The sequence below is a fragment of the Neomonachus schauinslandi genome, chromosome 2, assembly GCF_002201575.2.
Source record: "Neomonachus schauinslandi chromosome 2, ASM220157v2, whole genome shotgun sequence".
NCBI classification, from domain to species: domain Eukaryota; kingdom Metazoa; phylum Chordata; class Mammalia; order Carnivora; family Phocidae; genus Neomonachus; species Neomonachus schauinslandi.
Genome location: NC_058404.1, coordinates 148719963 through 148738056, shown reverse-complemented (window position 1 = coordinate 148738056; position 18094 = coordinate 148719963). Strand labels below are relative to the sequence as shown.

At 34.6% G+C, this 18094-nt stretch overlaps 1 protein-coding gene across 1 annotated transcript in view; it reads right to left on the bottom strand.

Annotated features, from left to right (window-relative positions):
* The window catches only part of LOC110591485 (transmembrane protease serine 11F), a 68621-nt gene extending 50805 nt beyond the window's left edge, over positions 1–17816 (bottom strand). Inside the window, exon 1 of the mRNA XM_021702406.1 lies at positions 17579–17816. Within this exon, the coding sequence (XP_021558081.1) occupies positions 17579–17589 (11 nt within the window). The 5' untranslated portion in view covers positions 17590–17816. The remainder of the gene's footprint in view (positions 1–17578) is intronic.
* Between the last annotated feature and the right edge of the window lie 278 nt (positions 17817–18094).

The window sequence follows — 18094 nt, the reverse complement described above, 5'->3', positions numbered from 1 at the left end:
TTCATTATTTTTCAAATATACATACAGCTAAACAAGAGACACAGCTGTATAGTGTAAATTTCTCAAGGGAAGAAGTTGTGTCTCATGTTGATTTAATAATAACTTTCAATTTTTTTCTTGTTCACTGCAGTGAATCAGCATCTAAGGGAAATAAATGCCCTTCTAAATTCACCTAGACAGATTCTAACTCTAAAAATTTATTTTTTTAAATATTTATTATTATTATTTTATTATTTTATTTTTTTCATTTTAATTTTTTTTGAGAGAGAGTGGGGTGGGGGGGGCGAGCAGGGGGAGAGGGGAAGAGAGAATCTTAAGTAGGCTCCACGCCCAGCACAGAGCCCGATGCTGGGCTCAATATCATGACCTGAGCTGAAATCAAGAATCAGTTGCTTACCCAACTGAGCCACCCAGGGGCCCATTTAACTCTTAAAATTTAACTGGGAGCAGTTTATGGAGTATCTGTATCACAACCTTTTGTTGGTATTAGAATGATCCCAAGGAGAGAGAGTCATGACACATGGAATACTTTTCTTCACAGAGAGAATTTCCTATTGTAGCTTTGTCATGGTTAATTTGTATTTAAATATTTAAAAATCTAGTGTAGGGTAGAAAGGATTAGTAATAAAACTGTTCCCTCAATGAGCATTTTAGTAAAATTTTTGTTAAAAATTAATAGTTTTCGTTTCACTTGTTGGAACTATAGGTGGAAATAGGTTAGTCAGTAATATTAACATTGAAAACTCATTCTTTCAAAACCTGTTCAATAGACTTGTAATAACAAAGTAATATCATTTTGGTCTCTTTTAGATACACCTCCATTTCATTATTAAAAACAGAGTCATAGCAGTGTAATGGCCAAATGTTCTGGTAGCCTCTGATATTTAAAAGAAATTTATTTACTTGAAAATTAAATATTTAACAAGCACACACACATTTGCATATTGATCAATAATCTAGTAAACAAGTTTTTAATGCTAACAATGTTCCATTAGTATTCATTCACCATTCTTCTTTTTTATTGAACAAATAGTCACCTACTATATGGTAGAGGCCTAGGGATATCTCAGTAAGCAAAACAGGCTCACCCCCACGAAGCTTACAGTGAATGTTCTAGTAGAGTTAGACAAATAAATGAGTAAAAAACATATAGCATATTAGATAGTAATAATTCCTATGGGGGAAAAATAAAGCGATTTATGCATAATAGTGAACTAGGTTGCAGGAGTAAAACATGTAATAGAGTGGTTAAGGCCACTCTCATTGTGAAGTTGGCCTTTGAGCAAAACCATATTAAAGTGAAGAAATAAGACATGGACATGGTAGGGAAATGTTCTCTTTGGCAGAGGCAACATCTTGTGCAATGACTAGGCATGTGCCTAGTGCGTTTAAGAAATAGCAAGTGGTAGACATAAAAAAAAAACTTTATTGTTTTTGATTGCTTCAAAAGATAATTGATTGTATAAAGTGAAATTAGTAACAACATATTATGAGCTTTATACACTGTGGGATTTAGAATATGAGAAAAAGTAAAATGTTTTCCAGGAATAGCCCAACAGATGGGAGAAAGAAACTGGAAGAATACAGCATAAACTTCTTATACCAGATGAAGTGGTATAATATTATTTGAAAATAAATTGTAATAATTTAAAGATGTATATTGTAAATCATAGAGAGGTACATAAAACTTTTAAGAAAGTGTTATAACCAATAGTAGAGATAAAATGTATAGTAGAGATAAAGTGGAAAAAAGATAAATAATTGACTAATCTAAAAGAAGGCAGAAAAGAGTAAATGGGGAAAAGAACAGATGAAACAAATACAAAGCAATTAGCAAAATGGTTAGATTTAAATACATTTTGATGAGAACTGGATGTTGTATGTAAGTGATGAATCACTAAATTCTATTCCTGAAGCTAGTATTACACTATATGTTAACTAACTCATATTTAAATAAAAACTTAAAACAAAATACATACATACATACAACCATATCAGTAATGACATTAAATGTAAATTATTCTAAAAACTCCAATTAAAAGGTAAAAATTATCAGATTGGTTATAGAAACAAGACCCAACTATATTCTGTCTACAAAAAAACCTACTATACTTATAAAGATATAAATTAAAAGGATAGAAAAATTATGTATTATACAAAACCAATCAAAAGAAAGCTATAGTGGGCACCTGCGTGGCTCAGTCAGTTAAGCATCTGCCTTCTGCTCAGGTCATGATCCTGGAGTCCCAGGATCAAGTCCCACATCGGATTCCCTGCTCAGCGGGGAGTCTGCTTCTCCCTCTGACCCTCCTCCCTCTCATGCTCTCTGCTCTCATTCTCTCTCTCTCAAATAAATAAATACAATCTTTAAAAAAAAGAAATCTATAGTGACTCTATTAATATTTGACAAAATTGGACTACAAATCAGGGAATTATTGAAACTAAAGATGATACATAATAATCAAGGGGGTCATTTCACCAACATGGCAATGATACAACAATCCTAAATGTGTGTGTAACTAATAAAGAGCTTCAAAGTACCTGAAGCTGAAACTATTATAATTCAGAGGAGAAATAGACAAATCCACATTGATAGTTGAAACATCAACACCCTTTAGTAATTGATAGAATTGATAGACTGAAAATAAGGAAACAAAATATCTTAGGAACATTATTAACCATCATGCCCTAGTTGACATTTATAGAACACTCCACCCAACAACAGCATAATATATATTGTTTCCCACTGCATATGGAACATTTACCAAGAAAAAACATAATCTGGTTCACACATCAACAAATTAAAAATAAGTTAAATCTTAACAGTAGAATTAATCTACAAATTGATAACAGGAAGATATCTGGAAAATCCCCCAAATGTTGGAAAATTAAATAACAACCTTCTAAGTGACTGACTCATGGATTAAGAAGAAGTCATTATTAGAAATATTTTGAATTGAAAGAAAAATTATCTACTGTATAAAAATTTGTGGGATGCACCTAAGGCGATGCTTAAGAGAAAATTTTATAGGTTTATTTATTTTAAAGATTTTATATATTTATTTTGTCAGAGAGAGAGAGAGCGCATACACAAGCAAGGGGAGTGGCAGGCAGAGGGAAAAGTGACTCCCCGCTGAGCAAGGATCCTGATGTGGGACTTGATCCCAGGACCCTGGGATCATGACCTGAGTCAAAGGCAGATGCTTAACTGACTGAGCCACCCAGGCATCCCCAAATTTTATAGCTTTAAATTCTTTTATTAGAAAATAAGAAAAGAATAATCTGGCCTCTACCTTAAGACGCTAGAAAAAAGTAGAGCAAAGTAAACCAAGAAAAAGTAGAAGGAAATCATAAAGATAAGAGGAAAAGCTAATGAAAGTGAAAACAGAAAAACAGTAGAGAAATCAGTAATCACCAAAAACTTAAAAGAACCCAAATATCCATCAACTACTAAATGGATAAAGAAATTGTGGTATAGCCATGCAATGTACTCCTCCTCAGCAATAAAAACCAACACATTGTTATACATGGCAACAACAAGGACAGATCTCACAATGGTTTCGTGATAGATACAAAAAAACTGAGAAAGAAGTTAGACACAAAAGACTAAATACTATTTGATTCCATCTATATGACATCTGAAAAAGGCAAAATTTTAGGAACAAAAATCAGAGCAGTGATCACCAGAAACTGGAGCAGCAATAGAAGATTGACTATCAATGAGCACAGGTAACTTTTTAAGGTAATGGATATAGTTTATATCTTGACTGTATACATTTGTCAAAACTCACAGAACTGTACAACTAGAAGAATAAGTTTACTATAAAGGAAAATAAGGAAGAAAACTCTCATGAATATAAAAGGCAAATCAATCCTCTGGAACACCATGTATAACTACAGTGACTGCACTCAAGGAAAGTGCTAACAGACACAGAGCAGGTCCAAAGAAGGAAACTAAAATGATCAAGGGGCTCCTAAAATTGCCATATGAGCTTAGAGTATAAATACTAGACCCTAATCTGGAAAAAGTAAGACTGAGTAGTGTCATTATCAAAAACGTGTTTAACAAATCCCCAAAAAGAAAGAGTTAAAAAGAGTGATCATCCTTTTAAAATAGAATTAAGCCAAATAGAAATTAGGACTTTTGAAAATAATACACTTATGAAACTCCTTCTAAGAGGTTGTGCTGATAGGAAACATGGTGGAGAAAAAGAGAATTTGTACATGTTTATAAATATTGAAACCACAGGGGCACCTGGGTGGCACAGTCAGTTAAGCGGCTAACTCTTGGTTTCAGCTCAGGTTGTGATCTTAGGGTTGTGAGATCAAGCCCTGCTTCAGGTTCCATGCTCAGCTTCGAGTCTGCTTCAGATTCTTTCTCCCTCTCCCTCTGCCCCTCCCACTCTTGTTCTCTCTCTCTCTAAAATGAATAAATAAATCTTTAAAAAATATATATATTGAAACCATAAATGGCAACTAAAAAATGTTGCAGTGTATTTAATCTCTAATGTTGGTAATAGGAAATGCAGATTATTATAAGATACATCTCCTGAGGTTGTCATTGGCAACACATTATTAGTCTGGATGGGCCCTTATGAGTGAAGTTCATGTCCAGATGAACTTCCAACAAAAATGATTTATTTAGATGTAAGAAAAGAAGAAGAACTCATTTTCTTCTGTAACAAATATCTTGGCGGGGTCCATGCATCTGTGACAAGTATTCTTGGAAAATCCTGTGTATATTTTGCTTGCTATTTATCATGTTAAGACTCTCTTAGTAAGTCTTAGTCTTTACTTAGTAAGATTATCCTCCTTCTTATTAGTAAGATTATCACTAAGTGAAAGTTTCAGTAAGGTGTAGGCCATTCCATTTCCACATGTTATATTATAACAAGGAAGGGGGGAGAAAAATCATAAAAAATACCCTTCATTTAAATCTTGCCCTATGGTATAAGAACTTTTCAGTGCTTATTACTTTGAAATGTCTGTTCTAGAGAGTACAGGAAAACTATCACGTTCCCAAATGGAGAATGGAAGTTTGTAATTAGGACTCTTTATTTTTCAATTATCTTGAGTATCAGAACATAACCCTTAAAGATCTCTTGAAGTTACTCTCAAGGGAAAAGTATTCACATCATGTTCACAGACTGAACAGTCCAATCTCTTTTCATATTCTTCACTTAACATGGCAGTAGGTAAAGGTGACTTCTTGAAATTTTAAGCAAATATTTGTCATAATAAAAAGAGAAAGATCTCACCGAAAGAGAATCTGAGTACCTAATACAGGTAATATTCAATGATTATTTAATGTTATCTTGAATAGAAAGTTGGGTGTCTTCGCTGAAAAGCCTTTCTGGTTCATGTTTGCTTCTTAGAGTTCTCAATCTTCAGTTCACTGAACTATAAAAAGAACTACTAATTACCATTGATCCTTGGGCAAAATTTTCTTAAAGCACACCCTTACATTTATTTCAGCTCCACATAATTAGTGTTAGTTAATCTTGATTGTTCCATTCCCCTGGCCAATGGTTTTTCAAGAGTGGACATGCCAATTCACTTCTGGCCAATGATATGGGGTGTGGGGGAGTTGGTTGGGAGACTGCTAGGAATTATTTCCTTTCTTTTAAAATGAGTTAAACTCAGGGGCACCTGGGTGGCTCAGTCCGTTAAGCACCTGCCTTCAGCTCAGGTTATGATCCCAGGGTCCTGGGATCGAGCCCTACATCGGGCCCTGCTCAGCAGGGAGCCTGCTTCTCCCTCCCCCTCTGCCCTCCTCTTGTTCACACACTCTCTCTCTCTCAAATAAATAAATAAAATCTTTAAAAAAATAAAATGAGTCAAACTAAGAAATGGCTCCTTTTCTTTTCCTCTGGACATTATGTATCAATATGACACATGGGATTGCTACAGCCACCTTGCAACTCTGAGAAAAAGCAACCTGGGGATAAAGCTGATTCACTAAAAACAGCATAGGGGAGAGAAAGAAAGAACCCGGCTCTCATGTAATGCAGTTGAGCTGCTCTATCAAATAGGACAAAGACCAGTCCTGCTTTTAGAAATACTGTTATATTAAATAATTTTTCTTCTTGTGTAAGCCAGTTTGAGGCTGGGTTTTTAATTAATTTTCGTTGAAAACACCTAAACTAATATACATTTTTAAATGTTAATTCCACAGCCTTAACTATCTTCCAAGAATATAGAAAGGGTTTTTTTTTTTTTTCGCCCCACACTTAAAGATTCAATTCAAGCCCTATTATAACTTTGATATAGTTTTGATAGTTCAGACACTTTTGTATTACATGCATACAAAAATACTTAAAAAGAATATTCTATAACCCAAAGGTTGTCTATATTTTATGCAGTTTGGAAACATACATTACAAATATTTGATATGTTAATTACAAATATTTCTAGCAATTCTTTGAAACCAGGCCTTCAGGATTTTCCTTGGTAAAGAATTTTAATATTTATATATTCATTCAAAAAATAGTTATTGATAATTTTTACTGGTTGGGGGTAGAATGGTTAACCAGATATATTCATAGAGTTTACAGCCTGGGGGAAATGCAGACATTAAGAAATATAGGAATATATATATAATTGCCATAATGAAAACTGCTAAGGGAAATGCAAGGTGCTCTTCTATGCATATAACATGAAAATTTTATCTAGTGTAGGGGATTAGGAAAGGTTCCCCTAAGGACATTTAAACCAAGACCTGAAGGATTATCTAATTAGGTAGTTAGATGTGTTAATCAGGCTGAGGAAGCAGCACATGTTGGGTGAGTTGAAGTTTGGCAAATTCAAATACTGAAAAAAACCAGTGTGGATTAAACACAGTGAGTGTGAAAGAGAACAGCCTAAAGTCACTGCAAAAAGATAAACAAAATATTTCCACAAACATTTTTGTGTATGAGTATACAAAATAAGCTCTATAAATTTGGGCAATATTATATAAAGTTCATTAATGAATAATAATAAAAATATAAAAAGTTCATCACATTACTCTCAATATTTTTAAAATTTAATCATTGTAAAAATATGAGAAAAACATTATTAACATGGTTACCATAGACAAAAGGTATGCAAACTATAGAAATACTGCCTGTGATCATTATATATAAACATCCTGGCATATTATTAACATTCTTCTTTCTACCTGTATTTTATATTATTATTTTACATTATTCTATTACTCTATTCAGCCATTGATTACATGTTAATTTATTTTTTGCTTATGTGTGTAAAATTTTTCTCTAAAATTGTAAGCTCCTAAAGAGCAGAGGTTTCTCTTCTGCTTTCATATTTCCAAAAGGCCTTTGCATGACAGTTATTTAGAATTCTGGTTGATTTGGAAAATTTGAACTATGAATGAGTCACAGTGAACTCCAGATTCACAACTTGCCAAGTATTTCCTGAGGATAAAGAGGACATAAATCAACATTTGACACACAACAATTAGGAACAACCATAATAACTTCCCAGAATCAAATAAAGAATCCCTGGTCTGAGGTTTTATTCTGTCCCCTGAGGCTGCAGAAAAATAATAACACATGTCACCTAATAGTAAAGAGAACAGCAAGACTTTCTCATTAAATTTCTGAACGTCAGATCAGGTAATAGGCAAGGCATTTACTTTTTTCCTCAAGTATGACCCAGGAATCCTCTTTTAAAATATTGACATAAGAGAAATTGAAAAGAAAATGCTAAATTACTAGAAAGTGCTTATCACTTCCCCTTCTATATAACACATCCAGCTGACTGGATCTATACTGGATCTATACTTCCATGTCAATTCTCTTTTTTTTGTTTTATTATATAGCTTAACGGCCTCTCAATAAATTTTCTTTTTAATTCAATTCCATTTCTTTCAACCAAAATAATTTTATTCATCCTCATCCAACACAATATGCTTCTTGAAATATAACATTCTGCTACTTGTAACTGAGTTTAGAAGAATATCTTTTTTTTTTTTTTTAAGAAAGAGGGAAAGGTAGAGGGGCAGATGGAGAGGAAGAGAGAGAATCTTAAGCAGGCACCATTCTCAGCACGGAGCCCCATGTGGGGCTCAGGCTCACAGCCCTGAGATTGTGACCTGAGCCTAAAACAAGAGTCAGATGCTCAACCAACTGAGCCACCCAGGCACCCCTGAGAGAATATCTTAAGGGACAGAATTAACATGGTGTTAGTGACTGAAAAAATTCATAAACTGCTAAGGAAACACTCTCCTGACAAGTATTTTGTGTATTTGTTGATGTATATATCACAGATACCAAACAGAATGTGCTATTCCTATGTAGTTTCTGGCAAAATAAATAATTAAATACATAAATAAGTATTTTTAAAATGCAGTTACTTTCAGTAAGCAGCCAGTGTTCTTTACTTAGCTTCCTGTATGACTGACTGGTATGAAGGTTTGTATTTCAGTGGTATTTTGCAATCCAGTTTAGTGGGAGGAGGTATGATTAAGATATAAATGTCCTAGATAAAGGAGATCAACAATGTTCTCATTTGCAATTAATATAATCTGCATATTAAATAAACAAAATTAACATGTCCCAGAATCTTTCTGTCACATTTCTGAAGGGCTGTGTGTGAAAGAGGTAATGAATAGGTCAGAGTGCTAGATTGGATACAGAGAAGATTAAGAGCTTCTCATTCTCATTTTCCCTTCAAATACTCAATTGCCTTATCACTGATGAATTAACTAAAATATCATGCAACCCAAATGCTATTTCATTAGATTTATACTTTTTTCAAATAGCCATTTTTTATTTTTTGAAGGTCTGAGTATACATTAAGTGGTTCACTGATAATTAATCGCTATAATAAAATCATCTAATTCCCAATAGTTTAAAGGAAAACTATGTAGCTGTGGAATCACATAAAATCACTGGATTTTAACTTCTGAATTTTTTTCTTTTTTTTAACTTTTGAACTTTTAAAGAAATCTTACAAACTGTATATATAGTTTAAATGTTGTAAATATTAAATTTTGTCTGTATAAGAATACCTAGGATTCCATTATTGAATTTCATAATCTGATAGATTCTACTTTTATTTTTATGAATGGATCAACAGAAATTTACTTCTATATTTGCATGAACATCCATTAATCAACTTATTATGTTACATCTGGCTACAGATAAAACTCTAAAAAGGAATTACAGCCAGAGGGGCACTTGGGTGGCTCAGTCGGTTAAGCATATGCCTTTGGCTCAGGTCATGATCCCAGGATCCTGGGATCGAGTCCCTCATCAGGCTCCCTGCTCCACAGGAAGCCTGCTTCTCCCTCTGCCTCTCTGCCTGCTTGTGTTCCCTCTCTCCCTGTGTCTCTCTCTGTCAAATAAATAGATAAAATCTTTTTTAAAAAAAAGGAATTATAACAGAAAAAAAGCTTATTTCATAGCTATATGAATAATAATAACCATATTTCATTAAGTATACTGCAGGATTTAGAATTCAGTTCCCATGTATTTTCTCCTATACAATTAAACAGTTATGTACTATAAATGCAACATTAGTATATGAATCAAAGAAAATGCAATTCTAGTAGGTAGATTTCATTCTAAATGTTTATTTCATTTACTCTAATTAAGAGGTAACACATAATTAAAGCAGATAATCCAGTTCTAGTCACCTAGAACAACTCTTAATATATTAGCCTTGCATCAAAGTACATTTTATTTAAAATTTATTAAATAATTTCCAGAAAGACAGTCATGAATATAGCACCCTTTATCCTCATTAGTTTAGAGATATGCACATGCTCCCTAAGTTCCTGATCCACTTTAAAAAAAATTTTTTGAGGGTGCCTGGGTGGCTCAGTTGGTTAAGTGACTGCCTTCAGCTCAGGTCATGATCCCGGAGTCCTGGGATCGAGTCCCGCGTTGGGCTCCCTGCTCAGTGGGGAGCCTGCTTCTCCCTCTGACCCTCTCCCCTCTCATGCTGTTTCTCTCTCTCTCTCTCAAATAAATAAATAAATAAAATCTTTAAAAAAATTTTTTTGAGGGAATGTAGTTGGATCCTTGAACCTGAATTCCAGTTTACAAATATCACACATAAGGGTATGTATCTTAGTTTATTCTAATTGGGTACTAAGAATAGAGTCAGTTGGCTTTACTATGTTCCTTGATAATAAACTGCAACTCTACCTCAGCCATGCAAATTTTAAATAATGGAGAGCCCTGAGGGAGTTAGGACAAATAACACAATTCAAACAGATCTACACAACACTACTAAAAAAATGATTCAAAGGCCAGAAGTTTGTGAACAAAGCCATTCTCAGCTAATAAGCTGTATCCTTCCATGTTACCACAGTTTCACTATAAGTAATGTTAACATTTTTTTTAATTTTTTTATTTTTTTTTAAAGATTTTATTTATTTATTTGACAGAGACAGAGATAGCGAGAGCAGGAACACAAGCCGGGGGAGTGGGAGAGGGAGAAGCAGGCTTCCCGCAGAGCAGGGAGCCCGATGTGGGACTCGATCCCAGGACCCTGGGATCATGACCTGAGCCGAAGGCAGACGCTTAACGACTGAGCCACCCAGGCGCCCAGTAATGTTAACATTTTTTAAAAGCTGTTGTCAGCAAGAGAAAGATGACAGCTGACCAGTTAAGCAAATAGCAATAAAGAGAGACGAATGGTTTTGCCATTTTTAAAGAAGTAGTAAATACTGACTAAATTCTTGCTGCTCTTATTGGACCAAAGGGTAAGGAAGACAGGAGCAGTCCTAAACAAGAAATAATTGCCCCAAAAAAGATGAATCATGAAAGGCGAGGATTATAAGTTTATGTTTTCCTCTAAAGAGGACAAATTTCTTAAGTTCACTACTGAAAATGCAGAAAGGTGAAGGTACTTGTCTCAACTATTTTATCTGATAATATCCCAAGTGCGCAATCACAGTATCCCAGGAGTTAATATTTTCTTAAAAGTGACATGATGTATAAGCAATAGAAAAATAAATTCATCCTTCCTCTCTATTGCCAGTAGCAGAAATGGTGGCCAGTAGCACTAAAGCATCTGAAATTTGAGATTGGAAATGAAGGTGCAATCAGGGGCTAGTAACCATCAAGGAGAAAGATGATTATGGGAGGATGAATGAGAAGAAGGAGGAGAAGGCAGGTAGTAGGGCCATAATGGGGCAGGAAATGCCACACTGACTTAGTAGTGAGGAGAGCTAAAACGATAACATGACATAGTTTCGAGGTGGTGTCTATATGCTATTGTGTCCAACCCTGTCTTCAACAGGTCTCTACAACTCGTTCATTTCTACACATATGACCCAAATCATGAGTTCAGTGTGAAATATGGGAGTAACATAACCGACCTGATTTTTAAATTTATTTTATTTATTTATCTGAGAGAGTGAGAGAGAGAGAGCTTGAACAGGGGGAGAGGCAGAGGGAGAGGGAGAAGCAGACTCCCTGCTGAGCAGGGAGGCCGACATGTGGCCTGATCTCAGGATCCCGGGATCATGACCCGAGTGGAAGGCAGATGCCCAAATGACTGAGCCACCCAGGCACCCCACTGACCTGCTTCTTAAACTACGTTTTAAAACTTTTATCAAGATGAAGCCATAGATTCTTACTTTTTGTATATCTTCTCTTATGATTTGACACTGCCACGTTGTACTAAAGGTATCATTCATTTTAGGTCCTTTTGTTTATTCAGGTTTATTTGATTATGAAAAGAAGTAGTGCAGAGAATATGCAAGAATCTGTCAATGGGTGTAAATAGGGGAGATACAAGAGTTAAGGCAATTGTTTGACACCTTATAGATCAAATGATTAACTGGATTTTTTTCCCCCCTTTCTGCTTACAGTAGTGTATAAACACACCCTACAATCTGTTTGGCACTGGATTTTTTTTTTTCCTATTTTCAGGAATAAATTCTTGCCAACTTGCTTTACCTTATCTCACCTTTTTGAGATGTGTGTTCAAGGTTGTTTGACATTATTGTATCTAAGCCAGTGTTTTTTAGATAGTATGAAGGATTTTTCAAATGTCTTGATAGTTTCCTTAAATCATGTAATTTTAAAGTTGCATCAGTCATTCCATACATATATATATATATATATATGATATAGATATATGTGTATGTGTGTGTATATACATATATATATTAAGATAAATAAAATAAGACCTGGAAGAGATTTGATTAGTTTGAACTATATGAAATTTCTGGTATTCAGTCATTTTTAACCAAGAAAAGGGGCAATTTTATATGGGTCCCACTAGTAGTTCACACTACTGTATATTTTCTGTAGTTATATTTTAAAATAATTTATTTTTATTTTATATAAAATACCTAAGTTGTGGGCTGCTATCTTTACCCAATGATAATGTTACATAAATTACTGAATGCTTCAAAGTAGACAGTTTTCAAATATTGAGCGGTAATAATTATAAAATCTTAAAAACTTTGCAAAATAATTCAGAGACATTTAAATACATTTTACTACTGGCAACTAAGGGGAATCAGTTAAAAGTCAAAGTTTAGTCATATACACTATTGGAAGAAAATATAATGTACAGAATCCAAAACAGCAAGTATCTCTCATATGTCTTTGAATTGGCTTCTCAACTTGGATTTCAAATGTGAATGTTCCTGAAATGTTAAGGATTCAAATGCTTCATAAATAATGAAACCATATAATGAATATATGATTCAAGAGCATGAAAAATTTCTTGCTATTTTTCCCTAAATATCAGTCCATTACCCTAACACATCTAACCCCACAGTACTCCAAAGACACAATATCCTTTTTAAAGACTACCGGAAATAACTGGACACAGCAACACAGAAGCATCTTCTTGGTCAAGGTACTGGTTTTCATGTTTTCCTACACTTGTTGAATAGTGTTAAGCGGGTTAGGTCCTATTTAGATCTTCACAAGGCTTCTTTAAATATAGTGGGAAACTTTTTCAATATTTAATGTTTTCAAATGCATTTCACAAATTTAGCTTTCATTTATATTTGGACAAAAGTAGGATGTAGAGTGTTATCATATAAACTGAAAGTCTATTTTTTTAAAAAAAGCCAGCAGTTAGCACTACCAGCATTATCACTGATTCCAGAAATTATTAAAAGAAATAAAGCTAAGTAGAAAAAATTTTTGGAAAAAAGTACAAAACCTTTACCTCATACTTATTAAATTTTTAATTCATATCCATTTGTTTTAGTTGTTTACCATGTCTCCTCTAAATTGTAAACACCATAAAAGTAGAGAATGTTTGTTATATTTTGTACATGTCTCTGTGTATATTTGTTTATGTGCATGTGATATGTTTATATATGCACACATGATATAAATTCACAATAGATATCATTTGTATATATAATACACTATATATGTATATATATTATGTGTGTATATAATGTGCTGCTGGTATGTTATAAGTTAGTATAATAAGCACTTCTTGAATTAATGAATAAGTAAAACTTTAAAATCTAGTCTATAAGCATTTATTTGATGCTTTCATCTCTTCTACAGTATATCCCCATGGCATAAGTTTACTTCAAATGAATTCTCTCCACTATTTAACTTTTTATTTACCTTCTGATTACTATCTCAAATTATCTCATAGGCCTTCTTGAATAGATATGTAATGAAAAGTAAACTCCGAGTTCTTGGGTGGCGTAGTCTTTTGGGCATTGAACTCTTGGTTTTGGCTCAGGTTGTGATCTTAGGGTCATGAGATCAAGCCCTGCACTGGGTTCCTTGAGATTCTCTCTGCCCCTCCTGCCACATGTACTCTCTCTCTCTCGAATAAATAAATAAATAAATCTTAAAAGAAAAAAGTAAACTTAAAATTTTCATTTACTCCAACTTTTCCTCTTTTCTTAGTCTCTGTTCTTTGGCTTTAGGTATATGTTACCATAAGCTAACAGACAAATGTTGAGGGTCTACATTGGGCCAGGCAATGTGTTTGGCACTGGGAATACAGAGAGCTGTCTATTTAACTGTGGGCCATAATTGTAAACAAATAGTTAACCATACAGAGAAGTGCCAACAGAAGTATATATAATGTTTAGGTGATTTTTTTTTTTAGAGAGAGAGAGTGGGGGGAGGGGCAGAGGGAGAGAGAGAATCTGAAGGAGGCTCCACACCCAGCACTCAATCTGGGGCTTGATCTAATGACTCTGGGATCATGATCTGAGCTGAAATCAAGAGTCGGAGGCTTAACCAACTAAGCCACCCAGGCACCCCTGTTTATGTGATTTTTTTTTTAACAGGATGGCTGTACTTCAGGAATAATTAAGACATAAGATGTGAGGTAGGAGAAAAATTTCACAGTAATTTTGATTAGAATCTTCAAGGAAGATATGGGGTTTCATCAACTGTGAGAAGGAATTTTCATTTTAGGAAGAAGAAACAACTTGTACGTGGGCAGTCTCCCTGCCATTCCCTTCATTTAGTTCTGCAATGGTACCAGAAAACAGTAGAACCACCAGACTGCTCTGGTCCACCCTAGTGGTTCTCAATCGCAAATTTTATCATTTCTTCCTTGTGCTTAAATTTTTACTCAGCTCTCTTAATAAAGTTCAGAGATTTTAATCTGATACAAAAGACCCTCCGTAGTCTGATGATCACTCATTTCTTCTCATGATTTCCAACATCTGTTTCCCACTGTATGTTGTGTCATCACCTTTGCAAGGGCTGCCTTCTCCCAGCCCAGGATCCCTACCTCCTTCTCCTCCAACTAATTTCAAATAGTTTTTTTTTAGACTAAACTCAATCATTATATGTTGAGAGAAGCCTTTATGAGATTGAATGGGTATCCCCATAGCATTGTTTATACTTATTTTTTCACATTTGTCAGATTGTGCCATCAGGGTGTGGCCTCCTGCCACTAAAGTATCTATATTGCTGCTCACAATATCTCTTATTTCTGCATCACCTGTGGGAGGCACCAGATACAGGGACTAGTGGGAAAAAAAAATCTATACTCTGGGATAATTTAATGGTTCCCTAGAACCTCAAGAAAGTTAATGTCCTCCATATTAACTAGCTAATAAGTCTTTTGAAATCACAGAATTCAAAAGGACTTTAAGGCTAATGCAGTGTTTTTAAAATATTTTTGACCGTGACCCACAGTAAGAAACGTTCTACATCACAGCATGGAATGCACACATAATCATATATCTAAAACAATGGTTCCACAATACAATACTTAGACTTACTAGTTATGATATGGTAAAAATATAACAAAATTAATATCAGATATTACTTCACAGTTATTTAATTTAACAAATAAAAAAACCAAAATGAATAATACCAAAATAAACCAAATACTAAATCAATAAAATAGCTTCGTGCTTACCCACAAAAATGATTTCAAGTCCCATTAATGGTGACAACCCCTTCTCCATTTATGTTAGTGTAAACTCTCCACACTTTACATATAAAAGAAGTGAAGTCTTGGAGGTAAGTGACTTGTCCAGACAAATGAGTGCAAAGCTGGATCTAGAACACATCTAAACCTCATGCTAGTACTCTTTCAACTACACCACAGTGAGAAAAACAGAACTTCTACAAAGCTATATCATCTAATTTGTTCATTCTTTGAGACTGAGACTCTTGGCCCTTGAGCAAAATACCTTTACCAAGGAAGTCAACGAACCCACTGCCAACCTTTTTATCTCTATGGTACAATCCACTTTTTTGACAGAGGATGTGTTAAAAATAATACTGATCTAGAATCCAATTAGAAGAGATACTTAAAATCCTCAGAATTATAAACTCTGGATCAAAGCTGATGAGGCTTCAATAAATATAGAAATTTCATGTGTCTGTAAAGATACTTTTAGGGTGGGAAAGTGAGTGAATGAAGATGATACCAGAAGTTGGGAAGAGGAGAATCAGACTGACATAAAAGCCATACCACAGAATTCTGAGCAAAATGAGAATGAGAGAACTTCAAGTGCTTTGCCAATTCTTTAAAACTGAAATTGTTAGCATATCATAATTATATGAATGTTTGTTATATATAAAAGTAATTTTTCTGTCTGCACAGTTTGTCTTACTCTGTCCTTATCTTAGTGAATTAGAAATAACACTTCCAGGGATGCCTGGGTGGCTCAGGCAGTTAATCGGTACTTGATTTTGGCTCAGGTCATGATCTCAGGGTCTTGAGATCAAGCACCACATCAGGCTTTGCACTCAGCAGGGAGTCTGCTTGAGATTCTTTCCCACTGACCCTCCCTCCCACTTGTGTTCTCTCCCTCTCTCTTCTCTCTCTCTCTCAAATAAATAATCTTCAAAAAGAAGAAATAACACTTTCTCGTATTTAATAAGAAGTATACATCTCATGGGGCGCCTGGGTGGCACAGTTGGATAAGTGTCTGACTTTTGATTTCAGCTGAGGTCATGATCTCAGGATTGTGAGATCGAGCTCCATGTCAGGCTCTGTGCTCAGTGTGGAGTCTGCTTGAGATTCTCTCTCTCCCTCCCACCCTGCCGCTCCCACTTGTTCTCTCTCCCTCTCTAAAATAAATAAATAAATCTTAAAAAAAAAGTACACCTCTCATATTTAATAAAAAGTACCGATAATATGCTATATCATGCTGTCCTGAAAGGGCCTTTGGGGAGAAGCTTTATGCATGAAATAGATAGTCTTCCTCAGGCTCATGCTATTATTTCAGAGTAATTTAGGAAGGGCAAGAACACTCATTATCTAAGAGTGCTGGAGCCTTCAGGCTTAAAGTATTATACTTCATTGAAGACAAAATCAAATGACTATACAATTATAATGATCACAGAAACATGATTAAGTTTGAAACATCAGTCAGCAGACCACATGGGAAATTAGTGTCTATAGAGAAGTCAAGAACCTCTTTGAGAAGCAAGGTTATAGACTAAACAGGTGTTTGAATGAAATCACTCATATCAAATACTAGTTATTCATTTCTGAGTGTGTAAAATGATAGCCTGAAATTACCTAACTGTATATACATATACAAATCTATTTACCTTAAATTCATTAATTGATCAATTATTTTGGAGTTCAATTATGAGAAAATGTCACATACACTGTAGATTTTAACTCAATAATTTAGATATTTAGATATGAATATTTTAATTTTCATCCTTTATTCATGATACATATAATCTTACTGCTACCATTTAGAACTAAAAATGAAATTCCAATAAACTCTCCTTTTATATTTCAAGTTTTCCCAGAATATACTTCACAAAGCAATATAAGACAAAAATTTATAGCAAGCTATTGATCATACCAAAGAAATTAAACTATTATAAATTAATCTTTTGAAGCATAGGTTTTTCTAAATGTTTTAACATAATATAGATAAATATATTACTGCACATCATTTCTATTTCTATTATTTAGAAAGAATCATGTTGGCTTCCTTTTGTTTAAAAAAAATTCTTGTATGTAGAAATAGCAACAAAATAAACTTTAACCCAAAATACAGTAACACACATAAAGAACAAACAAAAAAACCCTTTATTTTTAAAGCACTCTCCACCAGCCAACATTTGACCTGTCTGTCTCAGGAGTTGTGAACCTCTGCCCCTGATGGTAACTCTGAGAAAAGCTGAGTACTTACCCGTACATCATGGACCCAGGACTGGGGCAGCTTCTATCCAGTCACCATCTGATCTCTATCAGCCAGGTCAGGGCTGGGAGGCTGGAAAATAATGAGAGTCACTGGCAACAAGAAAGAAAACAAGCCCAACGGGTTTAGTAACTGAGATCTGCAGTCCTGATATAGCGTGATAAGAACATGATCGATTTTGTACCAGCTAGTTCACAGTGAAGTAATTATAAGTACTTCCTAGCACAGAGAAGCTCCAAGCAGTGGATGGCACACAACGTGCAACTGCTGATGATTCAGAAGACCACACTTTTCCAGTTGGGGAGGTATGATCGGCATTGAGGTGTGGCCCCAATTTGTTTAAAACAACAACAACAACAAAACATTAGAGTACATCAATGGTACGTCATTCTTCATGAGAATTGTTATGTCTCTTCCCTTTGAGGGAACCGTGAGGTGGTGGTGTGGTAAGGACCTGAGCTACGGGCGAGGCAGGGCGCTTGTCTCTGCCACCTTGGTGGTGTGACC